We start from the raw sequence: 27,873 nt of genomic DNA, 5'->3' as shown, positions 1-27,873 counted from the left end.
TGATCCCTATTTATATGAAAACAAAGACATGGTACAACACAAGCAACACTTTGAATTAGGAGGAACAAAGAAACTGGAGAGAACACAAAACATTTCATAGTATTTCATTAATGGCTTGTACCTCAGAAAAAACCCTGAACATAATCTTCATAAGCAACAAAGGAAACATCAGTATTCACATGATTAAATATCAGCCTTTATATGATTAAATTCACATTCATGAAACATAACATAACAGTTTGGTGTTTGCAGTGCATTATTAAGCAGAAATGCTGTAGGAAGCATTTCAATGAAAAATATTATTTAGCACATTTCTTCCTAGCATTAGTAACATTAAGGAAACATAAAGACAAGAAACAACTTGCAACTCACTGGAAGAGGCGCTGGTCCCCAGGTGCTCCCCCCAGCCCGGTGCCGTGCGCCCTGAACTCATCCTGCGTGGGGAGCGTGGCTGGTGGGAGCGGGACCAGTGGGAGCAGGACCGGTGGGAGCGGGACCGGTGGGTGCAGCAGTGGCGGGAGCGGGACCCGTGGGTGCAGCAGTGGTGGGAGCGGGACCGGTGGGTGCAGCAGTGGTGGTCCCGCTCCTCCCCACCCGTGTCTGACGCTGCAGACACACCGCGCTGGGGAAGGCGTCAGCACACCGGAGCATCCAACCCCCGGAGCAGCCACCCTGCTGTGGATGTTCCCACCTCGGTTCTCACAGCCCGCCTCGACTTGGGATGAATATTTATGTGGGAGCACTAATTAACAGCCAGCCCCTGAGCACAGCTGATGCCAATTATGCAAGCATCATCCCATGCAAAATTACATTTGTTATTCCCTCCTTGTGCTACGCAGCACAACGCCTAGCACGGCAGGACACGCAGCCAGTTTTAAGCTGCGTGATTATTATTTTAAAATGTATTATTTCCATCACGTAGGTTCCCCAGTTGGGGAATTTCTTGTTGTGCTGTTCCTGGGGTCTCTGCAGCTCTGCACATCCACAGAGGCCCCTGGGCCACGGCCGCGCACCCCAGAACGCGCCTGCAATGAACCGGCATGCGGTGAAGAGCCGGACGGCCGCAGGCAGCGGCTCAAAGGCAAAGGAGAAGTTGGCACCCAGCTGGACCTGTTTGTGACAAACGCACGTCCCAGGGCACGGTGTCAGAGCCAGCAATGAGCACTGGCCAGGGGCCGCCCGGCCCTCGGGAGCAGAGGTGATGGAGCTGCCGTCGCCCGGCTGACAGCAGTGGGCCAGGCGGAAGGGGACGGGTGCCCGGACATGGGCCACAGGAGGGGACTTCTGCCCCGCCAGCCCCGGAGCTCATGATCACCTTTCCTCCCAGAAATGAATGCAATTGCCTCTTGGTCCTGCTGACACAGGTCACTGAGCAGCAGAGCCAGCTACGCCAGGTTAACCAGCTTTTGCCAAATACTCCACAAGAGTATCTCTGGTCAGTGTTCTGATACTGAACATTGATATCAGCTGCCATGACTGAGGTTTTCACAGAATCCCAGAATGTCAGGGGTTGGAAGGGACCCGGAAAGCTCATCCAGTGCAATCCCCCCATGGAGCAGGAACACCCAGATGAGGTTACACAGGAAGGTGTCCAGGCGGGTTGGAATGTCTGCACAGAAGAAGACTCCACAACCCCCTGGGCAGCCTGGGCCAGGCTCTGACACCCTCACCCCAACAAGTTTCTTCTCATATTTAAGTGGAACCTCCTGTGTTCCAGTTTGCACCCATTGCCCCTTGTCCTGTCCCTGGTTGTCACCAGCAGAGCCTGGCTCCATCCTCCTGACACTGCCCCTTTCCATATTGATCCCAGGAATGAGTCCCCCTTCAGTGTCCTCTTGTCCAGCTCCAGAGCCCCAGCTCCCTCAGCCTTTCCTCACACGGGAGATGCTCCACTCCCTGCAGCATCTTGGTGGCTGCGCTGGACTCTCTGCAGCAGTTCCCTGTCCTGCTGGAACTGAGGGGCCACAACTGGACACAAGATTCCAGGTGTGGTCTCCTCAGGGCAGAGCAGAGGGGCAGGAGAACCTCTCTGACCTACTGACCACCCCCTTCTAACCCACCCCAGGTACCATTGGCTTCCTGGCCACAAGGGCCAGTGCTGGCTCATGGTCACCCTGCTGTCCCCAGGACCCCAGACACCCCCAGGCCGGCAGTCGCACACCTGCACTGCGGTGCTGCTGACCTGTTCCCATCCCTAACCCAGGGCGCTTGAACCCACTAACCCCTGTGCACCCCAGCCCGGCTGTCACACAGCGCTGCAGCACAAACCCTGACCCGCCACCGCAGACACGGGAACACGGGCAAGCTGAGGCTTCTTATTTTGTTGACCAAGGAACATTCTCCCTACTTCAGTACAGACAAAAACCAAATGCAAAGTGCCATCACCTCTCACGCTACTCTAACATCATGTTACAATATGCATTACAACGTATGCCGCAATGGTAAGCTGCACATTGCGAAGTGCACAATGCATTTTCAGAAGAGCAAAAGTAAAGTATGTTAGATTAGAGAAATAATTGTGCATAAAGATTGAAAGATTTTTCCCGCACTTGTCCTATTTGGCATTCCTCTCTTTCGCTCTACTTTCACAAAAGGAAAAACTGAGAACTAGGAGGATCATTCACCCTCCGAAATGCAGGAACAATGTTGTATGGTTGTTAATATACAACAAAATCCTCTGTGGTCCATGTTTAGTTGGAATAAATACTGTTGTAAGTGAGGTTCAAACCACAAATGACGAAAAAAATCCACATTTGCAAGAAGGAGTTATTCACCTTGAATAATTTGTCTTCCTTTCGGTATAGGATGACTGCTGAGATACCTTGATAACACCAAATATGGTATGTTTTCACCATATAAGGGAATAAAAAGGAGAAGATAAGGACTAAACCAGTCACCAATAAAATTCATATTTAAAAAGTCAGCTTCCTCCAATTTTGATCCCACAGCTTCCTTCAAATCAGATGTTTTCACTGATTTGCCACTGTCTAACAGAGAAACCTGAGGGAAGGGCCGGTACCAGGGAGCTTCGCAGTGACACTGGAACACTGTTCGCTGCGCCTGGGCTGCTCGTTGCCTTCAGGAAGCCACGAAGGTCTCACCATACAATGGTCTGACGTGAGGCATTAGAGCAGGTTATTAAACCTTTTGGTAATCATCATCAGCTAAAGTTTATCTTAAATTGGAAACAAACACTTTCCAGTCTCTAACAAATCTCATCTCTCCAGTTTTTCTGTTATATTCCCCTTGTAAATGAAACACAGGGGAGGCTGCAGTGGCCACTGCTGGTCAGTGCTTCCATTTTTGATCCATCTACATTTAAGTAAAATTTAAATGCTCTTTTCCACATTGAATTTTAGTGCCCATTAAGTAAAAATGAAGGCCAGCTAACGTCGGGGAATTCTGCCCAAAGGGCTGTTTTCCCTGGACCTGCACACACTAACACAGGGTGTGCAGCTGTTAGGGGAGATCATACGAATGTAATTATATACATGTGTGTAGCATTTTAAAATGCACTTTTTTAAACAATAAAATTAAGAATTCTTTAGAAAGGAAATAAATGCCCTATTTCCTTGTTACCCTCTGCCAGGGACCTTCACCTTTGCCATCAGTGTTTCTGAAGGTTCTGAGCCACGTACAGTTTATAGAGTCAGTTGTACCTCTCTGGAGAGCATCACACTGGGACTTTACAGACAGCAGCAGCACAAGCTGTGTGTGCGAACAGAAAACAGGAGGACTGGCAGACGCTCGGCTCTGCTGGACGGGATCACATCCACAGCACTGGCACCACCAAGTCATCCTTACCCTGGCACCTGAACAATAACTACACAGCTGGAGTTTCTATTTGCACATGCTAAGTGGGGACTGTCTAAAGAGAAATTACACCTTGCCAGCTGTTACAACCTGCAAGGCTCTGTGTGCCCATAGTGCAAAACTCCCCCAATGACCTCTGAACACATCACGTCCCACAGTAACAGCTGTTTGCTGTGTACGGAGGGTCTACTGTAAATGTGCTGTGGCACAGGAGCCCAAGCCGGGGAGAACCCAGCGTGCAGTTGCATTGGGCAGTCTGCTTTGGAGCACAGGAACATTTGCGGGTTCATTTTGCTGCTGGAGATGGGCACAGTGCACAGACGGGCACATTTTGGGTTAATTTTGCTGCTGGAGATGGGCACAGTGCACAGACGGGCACATTTTGGGTTAATGTTGCTGCTGGAGATGCACATAATGCACAGACGGGCACATTTGGGGTTAGTTTTGCTGCTGGAGATGCACACAATGCACAGACGGGCACATTTTGGGTTAGTTTTGCTGCTGCAGATGCACACAATGCACAGACAGGGACATTTTGGGTTAATTTTGCTGCTGGAGATGGGTACAAAGCACAGACAGGCACATTTTGGGTTAGTGTTGCTGCTGGAGATGGGTACAAAGCACCGACAGGCACATTTTGGGTTAGTTTTGCTGCTGGAGATGGGTACAAAGCACCGACAGGCACATTTTGGGTTAGTGTTGCTGCTGGAGATGGGTACAAAGCACCGACAGGCACATTTTGGGTTAGTGTTGCTGCTGGAGATGGGTACAAAGCACCGACAGGCACATTTTGGGTTAGTTTTGCTGCTGCAGATGCACACAATGCACCGACAGGCACATTTTGGGTTAGTGTTGCTGCTGGAGATGGGTACAAAGCACCGACAGGCACATTTTGGGTTAGTTTTGCTGCTGGAGATGGGTACAAAGCACCGACAGGCCCAGCAGCTGCTTGCCCAGACCCCTCTGCTGGGCAAGGGCAGAAGTGCAGGATTCCCCACGGAACCTGGCGAGGACAAAACTGAAGCCACTGGCACCAGGTCTGGCCTGATGTGCCAATCCAACTGCCCCCAAAGTCGGGGTGAGTCACGCGGACGGAAGGTCCCTGGTAGAGCTGGTTCTTTCGAAAGCCTGAGCAGGTACCCCCTGCACCTCCCTTGGCAAAAATCCCATCAAGAGGGTGATGCTGAAGAACAAATCAAACTCCACTTGGCTTGAAGCAACTGTGACGCTGCACAGCTCCTTTGGGCAGAATGCCGTCTCTTTCTGTCACACCTCTTACTTTAAAAGCCATTGAACATTGTTCCAAAAGCCTAAAGTGAGACACTAACACATGTATTCCTGTCTGTCCAGTTAAAAACAACCCAAAGAAACAAACCAACCAAGTCACAACAACCAAAAAAATCCACAAAAAAACCCCAAAATAACCCCAAACAAACAAAACCAACAAAAACTAGTTCTAATTTGAAAGGAGAATAATGGATTAGTACTAACTCACCTTTTTAAAACAACCTTTGTTTGACTATGTATGGAAGAATTTTCCATAAGCCCAGCCTGCATAGATGGACTTGACTTGGAAATGAAAATCTGTACCTTTCAGAGATAAATAACTTCAATAAATTACTTTATGTTAAAGGACTTGACATCAATGCAAAGCTGAACATGAATGAGTACAACTTGTCTTTCTCTTTTCTGGCTGATCAAAAGAAGCAGGCGTGAAGTGGTAATTTTCGTGTAGGTTACTGCCCCTTGGCCAGAACAGCCCAATAATAGATGGGACAGGAATCGCTGAAACTCCCCGGGTGAGCCCACTACCAGCTCAGGGCTGGCGGGGGCCACAGCTGTACCCGGAGGGACAGCCCCTGCGGTGCGGGGACACCCAGAGACGCGGGGACATGCGGAGATGTTGGGGACACGCAGAGCTGCAGGGACACCCAGCGATGTTGGAGACACACAGAGACATGGGGACATGCAGAGACACGCAGAGCTGCAGGGACACCCAGAGACATGGGGACACGCAGAGCCACGGTGGACACACCGGTTCTGCTGGACGGACAGATGGACCAGCTCCCCTTGGGTCATTCTGTATTTCTCTCTCATGGCAGCCCCAAGAAGGCTCAACAGAAGCGTTTTATTGATGGCCTCTATCTTAAAAAGGGAAAAAGCCCTGTTTTCAGCAGCAGGTGGAGTGAGTGGCCTTGTTCCCAGGCAGGAGAGCCCCGCACAGCACCCCCAGCCAGGTGCCCGGAGCACACAGCTCCCACCAAACCAATCACGGTCGAGCCAGAGCTGCTGAGAGCACTCCAAGTCACTCAGGGAGCACTCGGGGCTGGGTAAAATGATGGCATCATGTAATTTCATTAGTACACTTAGATAATGTGATTCTTTCATGAAGGAACTAAAAAAAAAGTTTGATTTTTCAAAGGCAATTTAGAAAACATAACATCAAACCACCCTATTCCTTATAACTAAGAACATACTTATTTTATAGCTTCTACATTAGAGGCCATTAGCGTGAACTTTTCACGTAATGCAGCAAGTTTATTTAGGATGTACATTATCCATCCTTTCCTTCTGATGTATTAAATCAATGCAACTAGTAATGCATGTTTAGAGAAGAAAGTACTTACACTGCAGGATATTTGAACAGTATCAATACATCAGTTGGTTATAAATTATGTTAATATCCTCTTGATAAAAATAAAATAACCTATGAGGGGGAAAAAAACCCTTGACCACCTAAAGTTTGAGAGAACGGGTGGCTGAACAAAGGGTGTGTGACACTAACTGCGCCAGGGTCGGTCACAGGCTCATGGAGTTGTCTGAACGTCTGTCCTCATCCCCCCATCCAAGGCCAGCACCGAACTTTCATTTCCTATCAATAGCATAAGTGTTAACAAAACCAAATGCAGATGGCAACACGTACCAGTCTACGAATTTCTCTCTCACACTCCCTCTTAATCCTGCTGATTTCCTCCTGGTGCAGGTGATACACGCTCCTTATCTCGGCTGCTTTAATTTTGTCGGCCTGGATGACCATGGTTAGAGCCTCTTCCACTTGTTTCTTAGCCCCCTTCAGCTCCGAGATTTCTTGCTGCATTTTGATTTTCTCCACCTCGAAGCCCCTCTTGGCCTCCTCCTTGGCCTCCGTGAGCAGCACCGTTTTCACCTTGTCGGGAGCCCCATCGCGTACAGCGTTGAGAAGGGTCTGGAGTCTCTGGATTTCGTTATCTTTGATTTTTATTACTCTAAGCAGTTCAGCTTCGTGCTGTCTCAAAAGTGCTTCTCGAACAGCTTGGAGCTCCTTCATCTTCTCTTCATGGAGTTTGACTTTGAGCTCCGTTACCACCACTGTACTTTTATGCTGTTCGTGCTCCTTGATCTGCTTGACTTCCTGATTTTTCTCTCTTTCCAACTTGCTGACCTACAGGGAAAGTCAAAAACCATATTTTTAATCAACAGAATGATTAACACAAGTTAGAATTTATCCAAAAATGACATAGATAATTTTATAGTATTAGACCTTAATGTTATATGTCTGTGCCTTAGAGCCTTAGTCAATTAGTATCACCTCATGCAGAACTACATATTCAGCGTTTTGTTCATTCTGTATGATCAAATACTATATTACATTTTAAGCATTGCTTGTTTTAAAGAGGTTCTGGGTAAACCCAGGGTCACCGAGCTCTGCCACACAGCCTTCTTGCTGTAGACATAGAACAGTGAAATTTCCTCCCTTTGAAGAAAAGATACATTCTGCTTCCCAGGGAAAGGTATTTGGAAGTTACAGCCGGTTCTGTCAGTGCACGGTCACGGCTGCCCTGGACCCGCCGTCTGGCCGGTGCCCGCGGGGTCTCCAGTGCCGTGGCTCATCCGGCAATGCAGAGGGGAGCACTGGGGCTGTGCAAGCCGCTCTGTAATAAATCTGCCACAAGTGCTCTGGGCACAGCTCTGCCTGAGCACAACAGACTCATCCTCACTCCAGAAGCACCGGTGAGCGTCCACCTTGTCACCGGTGAGCGTCCACCTTGTCACCGGTGAGCGTCCAGCTTGTCACCAATACAGTGACTGCAGCTCCGCGTGGCCAAAATCACCACTGGCAGTGACTGGACCCCTTCCGATGCCACCTGTCCCCAGCGGCCGTGGCCATGAACCCCCATGCTGAAGCACCAAGGTCCGGGTGCTGTCTGTAATTCCGCCCAGGGCTGCAGCGCCTGCTGGCAGCTGACGCCCAGCGGTGGAGCCGGCAGGTGGGCGCCGCTCATCTCTGCGCTACAAATGAGAATCCTGTGTCTCAGGGGAAAATCTGACCCGCTCCAGCTCTGTCTTGAAGTGTTTGCTGCACGGCAGCAGGTGCTGCACCAGAAAAAATCCCCAGCAGGTATTTATGGGGCATTTGCAGCGTCCGCCCGTCTCCTCCGGGCAGGTTCATCTCGCAGCAGGGAGCGCATGGCTGTTCGCGACACCTTTTCTGCCCTGTGGTATTTACCAGAACAGACTGTGCATATATTTAAATGCTAAAACCGGAAAGTGGCTGTTCACTACATGGTAATTAACTACTGAAGTGTTCAGTGGGAAAAAAAAAATGTTCAGGTCAATTCTGCTTAGTAAAGGTGTGTTTTTCTTCCTCAGTTGACACAATAAGGTTTCCGTGCTAAGAATACACCTCAGCCTGCCTCCCAAACGAGAACAGTCTGCAGAACCAAACCCTGCAGGTGTTGGGAAAAACGTGTGACATGATGGGGACTTGGAGATTCTTCCAAGGAAAACGGAATTTGTGAAAATAAGAAAAAGAACCCTGAGAAATTTGTTGAAAAGGCTGTAGAAAAATCTGTTTTCTTTCACTGGAGATCGGCATAAGCAGAAATATCTGCGTACTTAGAAAAAGAGAAACAAAAATATATCATCGTCATTTTGAAAATTATTGATGTTGAAGATAAAAGTCTAGACACCAATGCTGCTTTTAGCATCATAGTTTGGTTTTATAATTAAATAATAAGCCCTTCCAATCTTATGGGCTCCCTAATTTACCCAGTTCAGTGCCCTAAAAAGCGCAAGTTAACCCAATATAAATATGATCAATGCAGACAAGAACCGAAGCCCAGCACTACGGGACGGCCGCGCTCGGGAGCCAGGCTGGCGCGGGACTGGGGCGGGAACAGTTCCAGATAACGCACATTTCAGAGTCAGCCCCTGTGTCCTGGGTAGGTCTGAGCCCTTTATCTTTCAGGTGGGTGCCTGCAGCCGCTCCCACACTGTCCCCGAAACACTAAGCCGTTATCTGGCACGCAGATGCAATCTATGCCGTGTGCACACGTATGCGAGACATAAAAAGCTCTGTGCAAGCTGCTGTGGAGCCCCAAGCAACTGCATTTTGTCAGATGCTTTTTCAGCCATGAATTATGCATTACAAATAACTAACCGAATCTGACCACAGGAGGGTCAAATGATATTTCAATTTAAAACCGTACCATAAACTCAGAAGAAGCAACGATGAGAAGTGTTGTACCAAAAGGACTGGGGAGGACAGGGGGATGGAAAACAGGGTGCTCTGTCTTAAAGCTGCAAATGCTGCTTCACAGCAAAAGGATTAAGAGGTGTTCTATTTAAATGCATATACAAACGCACCCCTAGAAGCTTTCTTAAAAATTAAGATCCATAGTTTATAATGCCTAATAATGATGCAAATGAATGGCAAAATGCAGACTATCATGCTGTCCCTGCACGGTAATGCACGTCTCCATTGGCATTCTGGAACCAAAAAGCCCCAAAGTTTATCTGTGGAAACTAATTTGGGGATTAGGGAAAAGCAAATGAACGTTTCGCGCCCTCGGGACAAGCGGCCTGGAGGCAGTGGGTGAAAGCGGGCAGCTGAGGCTGGAGCTGCGGCTGAGCCCGGTGCTGCGCGCCTGGGCGCTGTATGCAGCCGGTTTGAGGGATTTTGAGCATAAAATCCAAATGAAATTAGTGTAAATGTGCAAGAGGAGAATCAGCAAAGAGAATTTCTGAATAACACAAGATTGCGTACAAACCCTTGAGCGCAGACCTCCTCGCAAACAGGTAAATATTTACCAGAGAAAATTCCAGCCAGAGAAACAAAGGACCCAAACAGCTTCCAGCCCACGGCTGTGATTATGCCGTCTGCTCTGAGTGGATGTTTGCTTTTCCGGGTCTTTCGCTGGCATTTAGCTCCGTGATGTTTCAAGTTGATGTCGCGGACGCCGGGAGCCGGCGCTGCCCGCAGCCCGGGACCGGCCGCGGGGCGTCACGGAGCAGCCTCGCCCGCAGGGGGCGCAATTGCTGCCCCACGCGTGTTTGAAACACAAGGAGAACATTTACAAATCTGCAGCAAAGGGGCTGCCCCGTTTTCCCACAGCAGTCTAGCTCCTTGTGCACATCTCTGCTTTCCGTCCAAGTCGCGTACAAGTCAGCTACAAAGAGTGCCTGGCAGTCACCACCAAAGGACTGTACTTTAATTGCTGGGGAAGGGAAGGAATAGATGCACACCTTACTCTTTTCCTGCTGGAGCTCTATCTGGATGTCGGTGAGCTTGGCCCTGAGCTCCTCGTTGGCAGCTTGCAAGGCGGCCAAGGCGTCCGGCTTGTCCCCCCGCGCGCGGCCGCCGGGGCCCTTCTTGGACATGGTGAGGCCGTGGCAGGGACGGCGTCTCGCTCGGGGCGTCTCGTCCTGCCCTCCACCCACTACATCTTCTCACCTGCCTGGGGAAAGCACAGCCCGTCAGCGCTGGGGACCGGCGGGGACGCAGCTCCCGCCAGGAGCAGCGTGAGACGCACCGCACCTCTCCGAGCACGGGACGCGCGTTGGCCGGCTCCTGCGGCTCTTCCTGCGTTAAGTAAGGGCTGACGGCATTCGGGTGCGATAATATTTTGTATTGCACCTGTACAGAGCAAGACATTTAAATCACAAACTGTAAGTGTTTGCTGTCACTGCGTTTGCACTGGAATCCACACGGAGCAGGGATGGGATGCTCAGGAGGGACACCCAGCACCATCCGCTGGCAACACCACAGCTTGGGGACAGCAACAGCTGGGAAACCACTCTCAGTACCAGCAGAGTGCTTTATGTGCTTTAAAACAAAGCCTTGAGAGGAAAAATGCTTGATTGCCTATCAATACTTTCAGATATTCATGATGGAAGTAATAAAAGTGATAAAAACAGTAAGAAGCTATAGAAGCAAGCGGAGGTGACACAAAAGGCAACAGAATCTTTCCGTACAGGAGTGTGCCGTGCATCATCAACACAGCAATTAAGGCTTCATTTACCAAGTATAGGTTTATCTAAGTCTGGTAACAGCCTCAGAGTTTTGATCACACTAAGAGGTTTTGAGTTAAATCTAAGAAAAAAGAATAAAGCCTGAGACAAGCCAATTCATTCTATTAAACGGCAGAGCAGTGGACAAAAGGGAACCCAGATTCACAGAATTCATATATTAACAGATTATAGTTTGCACTTTATACCAACCCATTAATCCCAACACATTTATAAATTATACAACATAGACAATTTATAAAACAGGTACTATACTACTAAATATAATACTAAAAGTTATATGCACTTGTTGATTTTTATTTCAAAAGTCTCCAACAGAGACTTTGCCCAAGAATAAAGAGTAGCCTTCTTGAACGCATCATTCAGGTCTGGAGAGACTGTGCCCAACTTAGAATGTTCATGAAAACCAAAGGTCCTTTGTAGTCAAGAAAAGAGTGTAAGGGTTATTAAAAACTCATCTCCTTGAAAAAACCCCATATTCTAGCTTAGTATAACCGTCAGGTGCAGGCAGCCTAAGAATGAGACAAACTCACTCCAAAGAATTTGCAATCTGACACAAAAACAGATAAAAGTAGGGAGAAACATTATCTTTTTGTCTGCTAATGCTATTTTTATACTGCATCCGGATATCCTACAGGTCAGAAAACTCTTTCACAGTTCTATGTACAAATCAATAATTATTCATTACAAATGATACAGTCAGGTGAGCTCCCTGTGACCCGGGAGGCGTCTGCACAGTGACCCCGCGGACTCTGCTCCCGGCTGTCGATGCCAACAGCTCGTTGTCATTGTGCACGTGCCACTCCGGGCTGCACGAGCAGCAGGACGGGGTCGGGGCGCCGGCAGTTCCTCCTCTCATCAGCGCTTCACTCAGCGTGCATCAATAGCATGAGCACATTTAACAGACACCTGAGGGCAGACAGAAAGCTGGGCCAAAGCTGTGTCCTGCAGGCTCTGCTGTGCAGCGGGGCGCTGGAATGTGGGTACCATGTGCTCCACCCCAAAACACTGGTGTTTCCTCGGTGGTTTTGGCAGTTTGTTTGCTTCCTGAAGGGTCTCCTCATCGCTTTGTCAAAGCACTATGGCAGGAGAACCCCCACGCTGCTGCACAGGCTCCTTGGGAATTACCTGGGGAATTTCTCAGTCTGTGGGTACAGACCAAGGCTGCGCAAACCCAGTTCATTCCTATCCTAAGGACAAACAGCAACACACACAATGGAACTGCTGCCACTGCTGCTCTAGGCAAAGCCGACCCCTCTACACAAGGTGGTTTGGGTTTTTTTTTGTAATGATCGATGAAAAAAATGAATGGGAGCAAAATAAGGAATGAAATGCCTAGAGAATCAGCTACCAAGCTCACACGAGAGGTACGGACAGTAACGCTAAATGGAGAAACACCAAAGAGAAGGATTGAAACAGCGTTCGGAGCACATGATGACCCTGAAGACTTGCTTAAACAAAACTATATCCTGAACAGGTTACATGTATTTCACACTCAAAAACTTATTTGGAATAATTTTTGATTGTCACTGCAATACCAGCTTGAAGTAAACATTTCTTTTAAATGCCTGTTTAATTTATACTGCACAAAATAAACAAGAAGTTCAAAATTGGAAAAATATTCCCAACCTTGTTCATACCAACCTTGTTAACGTGGGTAACAACCTTCCTGGATGCCGACCTTCAATGCGCTGGTCTAGTCATCCTGCCTCATGGTCGCAACCACAGCAGAGCAGCACTGTTCCCTGGACAAGCACGGGTAAGGAGGCTTAACGCTCCAGAGCAGCTGTAATCATGAAATAACCATATGATAGGGTAAAACAGCAGCACAATAATAGTAAAATAACAATATAATGACAGTAATCACAGTAATAATAAAACAGGACTGATTTGAGTTCTAAAAGCAAAAAGCCATGTCCATTAGGGAGAAAGGAGCCAACAGAGGCAGCTGCCGCAGGGGACGCGGCAATGGGACACGGAGGGGGCAGAGCTGAGGGGCTGGGGTGACGGGGCAAAGCGCCGAGTCGGGGAAATGAAGGAGGACACGTGGGCACCACAAATCCCCGTGGAGTCGGCGTGGGGAGGCTGAGATTGCAGAAAAAACGTGGCGGAAAAACTCCTGATATTAGTCGAGCAAACCAAGGTAGCCCAGTCTTCATTCTGCTGGTTCCCAGCCGCGCTTGACGTTATAACCTCGAGGCTTCTATGAAAAGAAACGTGTTTGGTTGGTCAAAGAAACAGGAATAAATAAAGTTTTACAGATATTGTCTGAAAAACCTCCGAGCAGGAGTAGACGTTCTTAGTATTTACAGTTCTTGCCTCTTTGTGAAGAAAACCTAATACATCAGTGATTGTTCTGCAATGGGGGTCTCAAACCCCGCTTTCTTTAGAGATAAAACCCAGGGCAGTCTATAGCCACAGGCACTGGGTTCTACCTACCACAATGAAGGAAGAATTTATGTGCATTACAATTATTTTCTTAAATGATCTATTACAATGACAGATACAGCAGATGGAGTCAGGATATTTCACAAGCAGAGGAAATGGGAAGCAGCGCGACACAAGCTTTGAACTGCTCGCCTTCCAACGTCAGACAAATAAACTGAATGACACAGGGGTTTGTGAAAATCATCTCAATCAGAAGGATTATTTTTGACAGACATGGGCTATGATAATTTGTTTGTACACTTGCAGAAAAGAAAACTAAGGAATTGATACAAATAAACTATTTAAAACGTTACCAAGGTTTAACTGTAGAGTTGACACTTCTCATGCCAAGCAACTGCCCAAATCTGATTTTTCTCTGCTAAACTAATGAAATTTAAAATTGATTAGCTTATTTCAAAAACGAAAGGCCTGTATAACAACGCTTGTCCTGAGCGGGTCTACAGAACCTTTATGGAAGATCTGAGATGTTATGAGCCGGGCAATCGCTGTGGCCCGTACGAGCACCCCAGCGCAGTGACACAACAGCTGCTGGAGCCTGCAGTGCCCACCTTAACCCCCACACCTTACACCTTAAACCAGGCTTTGCCGAGGCTTCACCAGCCAAAGTCCCCGCCTGGAGCTGGTGTCCATCCCCAGACACCAACACCAGGACACTCTGCTCTGCAGGCTCCACTGGGGCTCATGTCAGCGTGTCCCACGTTAAGTTGGAGGTGACAAAGGACAGGGGACAGTAGCGACGGTCGGATCCTGCGGGCTCCCATCGGCACAGCGTGGGCAAAGGGGCCGTTGTCAGAAACATCTTCCAGGCAGGAATGCTGAATGAAGCATTAATGAGCTTTTCCACACAAAAATCAGCTCCCTTGCCAGCACTTAAAGTAATAAGACCGCTTCAAAAAGAACTTCACTGGAATTAGCTGAGGATTTCTTCAATTAAATCTTTAAGGAGAAAAAGGGACAGAATGATAAAACTTGAATGCAGCCAAGAATAACATCCAGGGATGAAGAGATCCAGCTAACAGGAATGCGATGGGCTTTGGTAAGGGTCTGTCTGCACAAACACACTGACAGTGCGGGATCTGCAGCGCGATGGAAACCGGCTCAGCAGCCGCACCTCCCGCATCCGGGGAGAACAGCTGCGAGAAAGGAGCACGTTTCCCCTTCCCAAGGCAAACCAGGCTGCGGTAGCTGCAGATTTGCTCACATGGAAAGGGTGGAAATGCTGCAAGAGCAGGCGGGAAGCAGTGAAGGGAACCCCGGCTCACGAGGAGGGCTGTGGGACATTGAACAGGCTGCCCAGGGCAGTGCTGGAATCACCATCCCTGGAGGGGTTTGAAAGGCATTTAGGCGAGGATCTCAGGGACATGGTTTAGTGCTACAGTTGGTTTAGGTTAAGGTTGGACTCAGTGATCCTGAGGGTCTCTTCCAACCGAAATGATTCCGTGATTCTCGCTCGCACAGACGTGTCCCGCTGCAGGTTCACATGGCACCCGCACGCTGCAGCACGTCAGTGGGGACATCGCCGCACATCAACGTGGACAGCGCCGTGCAACTGTCCCGGGGCAGGTTCTGACCAAACATTCTCAAACGCCTGGGCTGCTGCACAAACTGAATGGCAAAACCCAAAAGCAGTGGTTTTATTTCCAAAAACTGGCCATACACGCAGAGGCTCCCTCCTGTGTTCATTGTCCTGCAGGACATAAAGGGATGTGCAGTTTGGAGACATCGGTCCTTTTGCTGCATGCTGGGCTGGTATTCCCAGGGATGATAACAGCAAATCTGGCTGGGCAGAGCAGCACAGCTTTCTAGTGACAACCACGAGCTCCTGTGTATGCACTGGGACAAGTGTCATTGTCGTGAACCATGGAAGTAGTTATTTGTACTAATAAAAGCGCCGCTCTCGTGGTTCAGAGGCAGCCGTGTCCCTGCGGGACTGCCGGACAGACGCCGGGACTGCCGGACAGACACTGGGACTGCCGGACAGCATTGCTCTCAAACATGGGGAGAAAATCTTCCTGCAAAGGACGTTTCTGAGCCAGCATCCCTGTGCTGATCCAGCCCCACAAAGAGGTGGGAACACGAACCTGCCAGGTGGCTCTGGCAGCCTTTTCCCAGGAAAACACAGTGCCTTTGGATTTCTGTTTCTTTTTCTTCCTCAGTGAGTTATGCAGAGGGGGCATCTATAAGACACATCATTTTAACAGAACAGAAAGGTCTTCACATTTTTGATTCTGTAAGAATATATTAGCATATGATTCCTGGCATGTTTGATATTGAAAACAGCATTAATAATGCATCATAAGCTGCCTTTCGCAGGGCTCATCATTCTTCTTGCTCCTGACTTGCAATTCAAACATCAAGGCTAATTGGAAAATGTGTTTTCTAGATAGTAGTTTCTGAAACAAATGAATAAATCCCTACCCAGAGTACCAATATTTTAAGCAAAACATAGCTTAAGGAAAATGCCATTCTTACAAACACTGACAATTTCAAATGTATGGTACAGCCTTCTGAACACTGGTGTTTTCTATTTTTGACAAATTGTTATAATTAAGTAGCTTAGATAAAGGTTTTTGAGCCCTTGGTGCATCTCTAAATATTATAATAGAAAGATAATGTAATATTGTCTACAGCTGAGCTCTCATTTCTTCACACAGGGAAGCTCTTCTTGAGAAATCTCAGTTTTCCACTCAGGATTCGAGCAGCCTATAAATGCAACCACAAGAAAAGGAGTTTTCCTCTGCAAAGGTATTTCATGCTAAGCCAGAGCACTCTGCCCATGGAACCGCATCCCCTGCTGCTTCCGTGGCTGCACACACATCTCTCACAAACAGGGTGTTATTCACCCAGCTGCAGCGCCAGGAGAAGAAAACCTGTTGGAAATTACATGGAAAAATACAGCAAGCAGCAAGTCGTGAAAGCGCTGAGATCAATAACTGCCAAGACACATGTCATGTACATGTGGTTATGTTGCGTATTTCCTGCCTACAGCCCATGAGGGTTTTCATCTCTGTGCTGGGGAGAGAATGGTTAAATTGAGACGAGTTTGATAAAACACTTGGGAAAAAAGAAATAAAACAAAACCCACGAATGTGAGTAACTGAACTTGCACTTGCAAAGGAGTGTGTCGGTCCTGAGCTCGACCTGTGCTGAGCAGGTTCCGGGTCCAGAACACAGCGTCTCCCCCAGAGCAGCAGCGACACTGTCCCGAGGCCACGGGACATGGGACACTCCAGCACCAACCTGGGCCTGTCTGCAGCACTCCCGCTGCACTCGATGAAACGATCAAACACCAAACACCGCACAGCGCCGGGTCTGCGGATCCAGTGCAGCCAAAGTTCTGCTGAGGATTAGACCAATTCCAACAGCGGCTTTAACAGACACATGTCAAACCTTGACTGACCTGAATCTTCCCTCAAAGATTAGTCCTTCCACCACAGCTGCCTTTAGCTCATTGCTGGGTGGACCCTGTTTACAGACCCCACACAAAACCCTGCACCTGGCAATCCACACACCCGCAGGCCACACGGACTGCTATACACGGGCTCAGCGTGCGGGGCCACCGGTGCCTGTTTGCTCCACACACACACACACACGTCTAAATCACAGCCCCTCATTTGTCATCTCAAGTTGTACAAAGCTTGACTTTTTATTTTTTTAACACAAAACATAGTTGGGTGTCAATTATGTGCATAGTTAATGTTTACAGTACAACAGAATTGATCAATAGGATTTCAGCACTGAGGGACATAATTGCTACTGAATCTCAACACGTATATTTTCACGCCACAAGTTTAACATCACCTTAGCACGGCACCTGCTCAACTTCCACGTTTCTTATGGTTAAATTGCAGAATGTGAAATAACTAATGACAAACAGCAGCTATTATGCATGAAGCTGATTTTTCTCTTTTCTCAGGTACCCCACAACACTTTAGGTATAAAAATACACTGGTGCTATTGCAATAATATTACAATACACCTATGCAAATTCCCAGTTAAATTGGAGCAACTCAGGATAATTCCACTGATTTGCAGAGGATTATTAGCGAGGAATGCATTTCAGATTTAATTCCGTCGGTTTAATATTGTGTCATTCCATTATCTTGATCACAAACAAACTGTTTGAGTAATGCCATCCATTTTCCCAAGGAATTCATGCCTGTGTAATTAACTACAATCAAGTGTAACACAGATGGCATCGCATGATCCAAAAGCACTTTCTGGAAACATTATAAGCGTGTTATTAACATCCCTAAATAACTATTTAACACCAGCCCTCCAGCCCCTTTCTGCATGAACACACAACACAGCTGCATTTGGGTGGGAAAGGTGGCATTTAACTGCACCACTCTCATAAAAGATTTTCAGTTCTTGGATTTATTCAATTTATAAATGAGCTTGAAAATAACAGACTCTACCGTGGCAACAAACACATTGCCTCTTGGATCTCAGAACGCAGGCTGATTTCCAGAATGACTCATCCCCGCCACGCTGGGCTCCGAGGAGCGGGCGGCACGGAAGGACACGGCAGGACGAGGAGCCGTTCTTCAGGCCAGCCACGCTCATCAGACAAGAGATTTGTAGCTGGCAGTCTGTCCCATTTCAGTTGGAAGAGACTCTCAGGATCACCAAGTCCAACCATAACCCAACCCACTCCAGCACTAACCCATGTCGCTAAGAACCTGCTCAGTAGGCATGTGCCCGCGTCTAAAGCAAGATCAAAACTTGCACTTCACAGCAACTGACAAGAATTTGAATGGAAAGTCACGTAATCTCTCAAATTAAAATATTCCCAAATTTTTAGATGCCTGTCAGGCTCTAATGAAAACCTGCTCCTTCGGCCTGAAAAAAACTGAGGATCGGAGTATATAAAATCTGACTTTTTGTTGCTAAATATCCTAGTTGAAGTAACCTTTTAATGACAGTTATTGAGACTCTGGCAAGAGCATTGCTAGAGAAGATGACGCTGGGAGAGACATCCAACCCAACCCCAAGATGACAAAGGGGTTCAGAAAAGAGCAGCTGTTCAAATACCCATCAGCATCACTTCGTGTTCAGCACTCGGCGTCGCACAACAGGGCTTTTCACTCGTGAAGTGGGCAACACCAAACGAGTCCTGGGTGTGGGGACTGGATCTGGGGTGGGAAAACCATCACGGACCTAATGGTCATGGGGATGTATTGGCACACAGTGAACTGGAATTGCTGTAGGTACACGCGTTTCTATCACGTGATAACATGACAGCACGTGGAAGGGAAACAAAAAACAGCTCTGGAAATGGTTATGTGCTCTGGGGGTCATGAGCTCAGCCTTACATTCCTTCCTGAAGGGAGTTGGCAATTCGGTGTATCAGAGCTCAGCAGGGTTCACCGGGAGCAGCGCTTTTTAATAATTGTTCATCCATGGACCGGTACAATCGCTCATAACAAAGTTTGTTTAACATTCCCAAGGGAGACAAGGAGGACAACAAACAAACCAAACAGTCACTTGTTTGTAAATCTTGCTGAAGAGATCAGAACTGGCATAGTTAGCTTACACATTTGGCTACAACACAACAGGTTGGTTGGTTTGTTAGGAACACGAGAAGAGCCGTGGGATTTCCCCGTGCTGCCCTGGGGACAGCAGGACGCTGCCCAAGCTGAACTGATGCAGAGCTAATCGTTTTGTAAGCTTTCAAAGATTTCACCATCCACCCGGCAACCAGCCCCTGAGCAGGGTCTCCCCACAGCTAATGAATGTTAGGAAGAAACAAGAAGCCAAAATATCCAGCTTGTTGATACCGCACATTTTAGGTTATGCACTGAATCAAACACATTTTAAGAAAAAATATAGAAATATTTAGTAAGCAAGGAAGGGATTTGAAAAAAGGAAAAGAGGAAAAAAATACTGTTAACCAGCTTAACACAGAGCTGCACTGCATGTTCAGAACGAGCCTGTGTGCAGGAACGGGGTGCTGGAGGGGGATGCAGCCATACCCCAAACCCCTGCACAGCTCCGCCTGGGGATACGAATGAGGCATTGAGCCAAGTTCCACTTAAGTCAGTGGGAAACTCTCCATCCAGCGTAATGATCTGGTCATTAATAAACCCAGGAGTCAAAAATAAGTGCCTAAAAGCCACTTCTCTAGAGCTTCAGTTTGAAAGTGGAAGATCCTCTCTCCAGAGATGGACCAAGGAACGAGGACAGCAGAGCTGGCCGAGCGCTTTGAAGAGAAGCACTGTATAAAGCTTTAAGTGCAACACTCAGTCCTCATAACACCAAATAGGATGAGCTTATTCCCAGATGACCATGAAAAAATATTGCCACCTTGAGAGAATTTTTCATGTGAAAGCAAGTTTATATTTAGCCATGGCTGCAGTGAATCTCAGCTAACCTCCCTTGGACGTGTTTCTTGTGTTTGCTGTTGGTACATAGAGGGCCCACTCTGATTAACCATTTCTTGGCAAATAAACCGTGAGCAGCACTGGGAGCCGCTGCTGTAAGCGCAGACTGACCCGGCGCTGGGGACAGGGACAGGGACCCACCAGCACTCATGCTGTGAACACTAGAGCAGGAACCAGCACGTCCTGTAGTTGTGACACACGCTCAGTATTTGCATGGAAAGGGAGAAGTACTCCAGCTGTATCTGGTTAAGTATGTATTTCCAACTACAAAGACAAGATCCACTTTTTAAAAGATTTTATAAAACACCAACCCAGTCCATGGAAGATGGGCGAGTAAAATCCTGAAGGCAGAACGACCTCCCGGGTAACGAAACAGAAACACTGAAAACCTTGCTGTAACAAAGCTTGTCCTTCCCAAAGGAGAGGCAGAGCAACGAGCAGGAGGGAAGGTGCTGGAGTCACGCAGGAGAGAGCATGAGGAGGAGCAGGAACTGCGGGTGCGACAGGAGCCAACCCCCCTGTCCCCAGGGACAGAGTCACGGCCGTGCGAGGACACACGGACGCGCTGGCGCCTCCCCGACCTTGGCAAGGTGATGGCTGGGAGTAGGTGCCTTGTGCATTAACCAGATGCACATGGCTGAGAATTTTTAAGCTATAATCTGATCTTTTAAAGCTGATTTGATTTGAGATGCTGCATCAACCTTCCCATTCGATTCGCCTGGCATGCAGATCGGCCTTTTCCTGTAGCTTCCCAGAACAGCTCGGTTCCTTTCAGCGTGGCACAGCCAGACCCGTTCTTCAGTACTTCAGGCTTTTAAGGGAGATAAAAAGGGTAAGGGTTGTTTCAACCCAGCTTTAACGTTTGAAGTCACAGGATTAATTCCTCTGGGAAAATCCTGTTTTCAACATAAGGGGTCTATAACTTCTTTTAACCAAGACGAACAACCAGAAGACAGGCTGACTTTCATGGAAAACCACGGTTTGTACACATTATCGTACTCAAGAGACAATTTCAGTTAGTAACAAGAGTAACATAACCTGATCCCTCTAATGCAACACTTGATGTAAGAAGCATTACCTTGAATGGAAATATAATTGGAATATTTTTAAAAATGTAAAAATAATTGGAAGGAGCAGCTCAGGGCAGACAATCCAAACCATGTGCGTATGTGATGAAAGGTAACGAGTTATAACATGTTATAGAGCTGCCTGCTACCAGCACCAAGAACGACAAATGTACACAGAGAGTTAAATCTCCAATAGCAACACGTGGCTCACGTGGCCTTTACCTGCCTACAAAAGAGACCCAGGGACCAAGATACAAATTATTTAAATAAATAAACACAAAGCACCCTACCACAACAGCACAACTGCTGCCAGGGCCGTTTCATTGACTAAAACCGAGCAGAGGTTTGGAAAGTTCTCTCGATCTTGGGTGCTCAGCAGCTGCGGGTTCCGCAGGACAGGACCCCGGCAGCACCGCCGCACCAGTGCCCACTGGCTGGAGTTCAGATTGGTTTGCTGGTTCTACCGAGGGACAAAACTGGGGCAATCTCAGGATCCATATGTGTTTGGAAAAGTCTCATTTCTCTATTGTGAAGGGGGAAAGGAAAAAAATAGGAGGAAAGGGAACCTTGGCAGCTGCTCGTGCTCTCTGTTGTGTCACCAAACCAGACTTGCTGGAGTTCACTGCTGTAGCCAAGTCACGCAAGTGGCATCTTTCGGCAGCTGCGCCTGCTGATGTCTCACTCAGGAGAACGTCCTCCCCTGCACGTATCTCCATCTTAGAGTTGTCCTGATGATTTGGAAAAGTGCTATAGAAAAGAGCTGGGAAAACATTCTCCCAAACATCTCAGTTTCCAGATGAGAACAGCCAGAATGAGCTCTGCCCTAGCTATCTGTGTAATGTGGCATCTGGGCCATCCCGGATTTGCATTCAGGATTTTCCCGTCTTTTCCCTGCACTTACTCCTTCAGAGAAAGTGGCTTCTCACATGGGTCGCACCACCCTGGTCTCAGGCTGAGAGGATGTATCCATCTGGCTCCTGGCTCTCCAGATGACGGCTGCTCCCCGTCCCTTCCCGCTGCTGGTGTCACAGCCGGGCACGTCCTCCAGCAGTGGCATAGGCTGGGACTACGTGCCCGCAAAGCTCCAGAAGGCTGGAGATACACAACATGATGTACAGCAATAGCTGTGGCTGCTCTGACCCAGGGAACCTGAACTTCTTAAAGGTTGGACAAAAAAAATACATAAGAACTGTGCAAATACACATAGAATGTTAAAGCTCTAAGAGAAGTCCATGCCCAAGCAGACAGGCTGATGCTCCACCTGCACAGACACCTGCTTACCAGCAGGCAGGAGGGTTTGACAGCCTGAAACACGAGCGGCACTTGGGCTCCGGACATGACCCCAGTGAAACCTGGCACGTCAACCTGTACAGGACACGAGAACGTAAATGTGAACATCAGTGGAACCTGGCACATTGACCTGTGAAGGACGCGAGAACGTAAATGTGAACCTCACTGAGACGTGGCACGTCAACCTGTACAGGATGCGAGAACGTAAATGCGAACATCAGTGGAACCTGGCATGTCAACCTGTACAGGACACGAGAACGTACATCTGAACCTCACTGAGACCTGGCACATCAAGGTCTAAAGAATGTGAGAATGTAAATCTGAATCTCAGTTTCACAGCGTACACTTGAGGGCTGGACACTGATGTCATTAACTGTATAAGAAGATTTAGTAACATGATGTGTAAGACAGTCACAGATGGGGATAGAAGCAACGGGGCAATTACTACTGAACGTGGAGATGTGCAGCTGCAGCTCCAAGGAGCAGAGCAAGGGCTGGCAGTGACTGATATTCTGCTAGCGACCTGTACAAAACAGTAAAGGGTAGGATATCAAAACCTCCTGATAACAGAGGATTATTTAGGTCAATCAAAATGAGCGAGGAGTATCAAACAAGAAAAAGGAAGAAAAAATACAACAATAACCTCGAACTAGAAAATTAGGTAACTAAGCAACATGAAATTCAGTATGGGAGGTACAAGATAATCTATATTTAAAAATACAATTTGACATATCCTCCACACAGAGATTTAGAAGGAAAGATCAAGTCATCACGGAGGACATCTGTTGTGCACGCAGCTAGGTAAATAAGATACTAGATTGTAATAGCAGGAGATGGGAAATAAGATGAAAAGCATTATAATGTTGCAGAAAGATAAGTGGTAGGTACTCATTATTATACTTGTATTCATCTAAAAGAAACATAATAGGTACAGCCAGGTAATAACAGAATCAGGACCTGTGATTTTTCTGAAGAGACATTAAACAGGCATTTATGAAATGATTGATATTGTGTAGACAAAAAGGATGTTTCATTCAGCTTTCCATACCAGTGCCAAGAACAAGAAGCCACCCGCAGCGCACGGGCGGGCGGCGCTTACACGATTTTCCAGCGGAAAGATGAAACCTCCATGCTTTGCACTGCACAGCACACACCGCGGCAGCAGTTCTGCCCTTCTGCTGCTCCCGGGGCCCAACCAGCACAGGTCAAATGCAACGGGGTGAAAAACGCTCCACCGAGTCACGGGGCGCAGGGTGCCAGGGGCAGAACTGGGAGCAGCCAGCCCCAGCACCACCCGTACCGGCGTTTATACAAGAACAACAGCTAACAGGACTCTTCGGGGGTTCAGTCTCAGTAACTAACGTGGCAGCACAAGAGGTTTTGCTGCAGGTGCCTTCCGAGCACCATCGAAAGCAGCCCCACACTGCCCCGAAATCCCTGCTAGAACACGCACTGCACCCCTCACCAGAGACGCTGCTGGGGCGAGTGCTGGAGCCCCCGCCACCCCGATCACGAACCAGCCCGCCTCACAAAGCTGCTGCGAATGGTAACACACAGCATGGAACAGACACCTGCTTTAATCGGCAGCTATGGCACCCCCAGCAGCCCTGAATGCACAGCTCCAGCCGATCCTTGCTTCCCCAGTCTGTTCCAGCTTTTACACTGTGAAAGGATGCTAAAAGAAATCAAAGAAATAGTATTAAAGTGATTTAGTCTGCGTTTGTAGCACACAGGGTTTGGTGGTGCGGTTTTTCAAGAGGTCTACAGTAAAAATATTGCACATTCCGCTTTTGGACTGTGGAGCTCCATGATGAAGGGGAGAATGTGAATATGAACACAGTTTACAAGCATTTCAAGCCCATTTTGTTTTGATGGGCTGACAGAAAGGAGCACCATGTGCACAGAATCAGGCTCACAAGTTTGCCTCAATACTGCCCTGAATCCGCCTGTGGTCAGGTAAGAACTCAAATATTTACATGGCCATGAAAAATATGTACGCTACATCCAAGACAATATTTTTTTCTTTGACAACTGTTTGCTACTGCAATACAATTAAAACAATGATACTGTTCCTACTGATGTCAATTACAAAATCCATCCCCACAGCAGGCACAATAAAATAAATAACATCGTATTACGGCTGTAACAGCCCCTGGCATGGGCAGGAGAGCGCAGCCCGGGACACCAGCGCTGTCAGGCCCCGCGGATCCAGTCAGACCCAGCGGATCCATCCATCCATCCCCAGTGGATCCAGCCAGACCCCAGTGGATCCATCCATCCATCCACCCCAGTGGATCCAGCCAGCCCCAGCTCCACTGCCCTTCCCAAGACACCGCTCTCAGCTTCTGGTTGGTCCCCATGCACCTCTGCCTTTGCTAAAACTGGTCAGCTGCTAAACACTTTTTTAAAAGGCTAGGAAATTCATTTAGCAGCAAAACATACAAAAACATAAGTGTCTTCAATGGCCTTTCAGAGAGGGTGGTGGTTCCCAGTGCTGCCGGCCAGCCCTGGGGGGCAGGTGCAGGAGAGAGGATCACTGAATCATTTTGATTGGAAAAGACCCACAGGATCATTGAGTCCAACCGCTCCCCACCCCGTCACTGCCCCATGTCCTGAGAACCTCATGTCCGTCTGTCCAGCCCTCCAGGGATGGCGACTCCAGCGCTGCCCTGGGCAGCCTGTTCCAATGCTGGCAGCAGACGCGCTGCATCCCACCCAGCCAGGGACCCGGAGCAGGTGGGACAAAACCGCAGAGCTGCAGGTTCCTGAGCTGCAGCAGAGTTTGCTTCTGCAGCCCCTCCGCCAGGCCTGGACGGGTCGCGGCCCCACCGCCCTCTGCCTGCACCGCGCAGCAGCGGGACAGACACACGGACGGGGCAGAACTTCTGCTCAGGGACCCTGCTCGTGCTGCAGAGTTTGAGCTGGGCTGAGCACCCATCAGCAGCAAACCCACAGCCCCTCCAGACACGGCTGGGCTTCTTGTTTGCTTTGTAAAAACCTATTAAAGAGCAGATGGAAAACAAATAGTCAGTCATAGATGCTGAAGTTCAATATTTGCTTTGAAGTGTTCTTATTCTTAAAACACGAATCTGCAATTTACAAGTAAAGTGACCACAAATTAAATGTCCACATATATTTTGATACAATAGCAAGAGATTATTTTTCTCTAGATAATATATACTTCAGCAGCATTTCAACAAAGCCAGAGTTACTTTCAATTGCCAAATGCTCCGTTTTACTGGTGACCAGTGAAGGCCACTGTGCTACCTGCAGCTTCCCCGGTGTAAGGAAAGCTGGCTGGCCCTTCCCATAGAAACTTGTTCTCTGGATTTGACACCCAGTTCTGCAGACTTAAGAAGAACAAAAAGCCTCAGAAAGCAAACAGTCTTTGATTGTGCATCTGAACCACTAAAACACGGTATAGAAGCAAGAATAAATAAAGCTGTTACAACTACAGCAAATAAACAACAGTGCAGAGCTTGGAAAAGTACCAGGCCTTAGCTACAGAGAGGTTTATAAATGCGAGGAAAGCAGAATAGACTCAGGATGCTAAGAGATAATCGTTGCCTGCTTTACTGCAAGTCTATTAGCAGGGGAGGAATCAATGCACCTGGCTGCCCACCACCGCACCGCTCAGCCCGCGAGGGGAAAACAAACCCAATTTCTCGCTCCATCAACAAGAAACCTCCCCAGCCACGCGGGTCACCCCCTCCCCAGCCACGCGGGTCACCCCCTCCCCAGCAGAGCTGGCCCGGCAGGTCTGGGCTTCCCAACCACAGAGGTAACTCCCGGGACAGGGGACGTGCTGCATCCCGACAGGAGCCGTGACACCAGGACATGCAGCACTGCACCCCGAGAGGAGCAGGGACACCACAGCTCTTTCTGGGACAGGGGACATGCAGTGCTGCACCCCGACAGGAGCAGGGACACCACAGCCCTTTCTGGGACAGGGGACATGCAGTGCTGCATCCCGACAGGAGCAGGGACACCACAGCCCGTTCTGGGACAAGGGACATGCAGTGCTGCATCCCAACAGGAGCAGGGACACCACAGCCCATTCTGGGACAAGGGACATGCAGTGCTGCATCCCGACAGGAGCAGGGACACCACAGCCCATTCTGGGACAGGGGACATGCAGTGCTGCATCCTGACAGGAGCAGGGACACCACAGCCCCTTCTGGGACAGGGGACATGCAGCACTGCACCCCAACAGAAGCAGGGACACCAGGACACACAGGGCTGCATCCCGACAGAAGCAGGGGACACCGCAGCCCGTTCTGGGACAGGGGACATGCTGCATCCCGACTGGAGCAGGGACACCAGGACACACAGCACTGCATCCCGACAGGAGCAGGGACACCGCAGCCCGTTCTGGGACAGGGGACATACAGCACTGCATCCCAACAGGAGCAGGGACACCGCAGCCCGCTCCCCACCCAGGGATGCGCTCTGCCTTCAGCACCCAGGGTACCACCGCGATTTGCCTTAGAAGAGCCACGCAACCCCCAACCCTGCAAGACAGAAACGTAGCTGCACGCTTTGACATGCCCAATTTAACTTACAATATGCTTTGATGAGATTTTAAAAATCATTTGAGACAAGAAACACACCCGAGAAGGATTCCGGACAGCCCTTGCTCACCTTTGCTTGGACTCGGGCAGCGCGGCAGCTCCCGGCGCGTCGCGGCTCCGGCTCCGAGGGGCTGTGACTCAGCAAACGGAGCAGCTTTTTATTTTTCAGATGGAACTTACCAAACCGTGCCAGCGTTACGGGGAGGATCCACTCCCCGGATCCGCTGCTCTGCCAGCCTCTCCCGAGGTATTCCCACCGAACCCTCCCCAGCTGGGTACGTTATGACAACAGGAAACAGTTTATTTGGAGAAAAACCAAACACAAGCCTGCATGGGAACCAGGCTGAGCGAGGAAGAGAAAAATCCCAACCTCTGTCTACGTTGTATTTAAAAGAAAAGCTGGCGTCTTATTATTAGCCCAGGAGTTCTGCTGCTCCTGGCCAGACATCCTCAGGTCTGCGAGTACCCGCGGTGCAGCTCAGCCCAGCACAGCAGCCCCAGCCCCAGCAGCTGCGCCATCCTGCCCTGTCATCCCTCCTGCAGACACAGACGGGCTGGAGGGTCGCTGGGCACCCCATCCTGTGATTCTGTGGTACCCCACGGCTGGGTCTGGCACCCTGCAGGGCAACGGGGTGCGCGGAAAGAGCTCCTGACCCTGCTCACGGGCCAGACCCGCTGCCTCTCTCTGTCCTGCACTCCCCAAACCACGCAGAAACAGTGTGGAAATCTCTGCGTAGGATTTTGGGCGAGCTGCGCAGACTGAGGTCACTCTCTGTTAGGCTCAGCCTACCCAGGGCGGCAGTACTTTGTGCTGCAGGTACAGGACATACACTCCGGCCATGCAACCTGCAGCTCTTGCTGTTAACTGTGAACTCCAACAGCTCAGGAACAAAAAAGCTCATTAACACCTTAAAATCCAAAGCTTATTCCAACGTAAAACCCAAGCTCTTACACCAACCTCAGCAGGCTAGCTCAGCACCAGGCAACACACGCACCACGTATTCAGGTACAATG

General features: G+C 48.8%; 1 protein-coding gene across 16 annotated transcripts in view; it reads right to left on the bottom strand.

The window, feature by feature from the left end:
* JAKMIP3 (Janus kinase and microtubule interacting protein 3) overlaps positions 1–10,452 on the bottom strand; it is a gene marked incomplete at its 5' end in the record, with an annotated part of 33,079 nt that extends 22,627 nt beyond the window's left edge. For all 16 annotated transcript variants that reach the window (XM_080348169.1, XM_080348178.1, XM_080348177.1 and 13 more), the window contains 2 exons: positions 6,737–7,234; positions 10,318–10,452. In XM_080348169.1, the coding sequence (XP_080204295.1) occupies positions 6,737–7,234; positions 10,318–10,452 (633 nt within the window). The remainder of the gene's footprint in view (positions 1–6,736; positions 7,235–10,317) is intronic.
* Between the last annotated feature and the right edge of the window lie 17,421 nt (positions 10,453–27,873).

Source organism: Nesoenas mayeri (assembly GCF_963082525.1).
Source record: "Nesoenas mayeri genome assembly, chromosome: 7".
Classification (NCBI taxonomy): domain Eukaryota; kingdom Metazoa; phylum Chordata; class Aves; order Columbiformes; family Columbidae; genus Nesoenas; species Nesoenas mayeri.
Note: the sequence above shows the minus strand (reverse complement) of the source record. Positions and strands in the feature narration are given on the sequence as shown.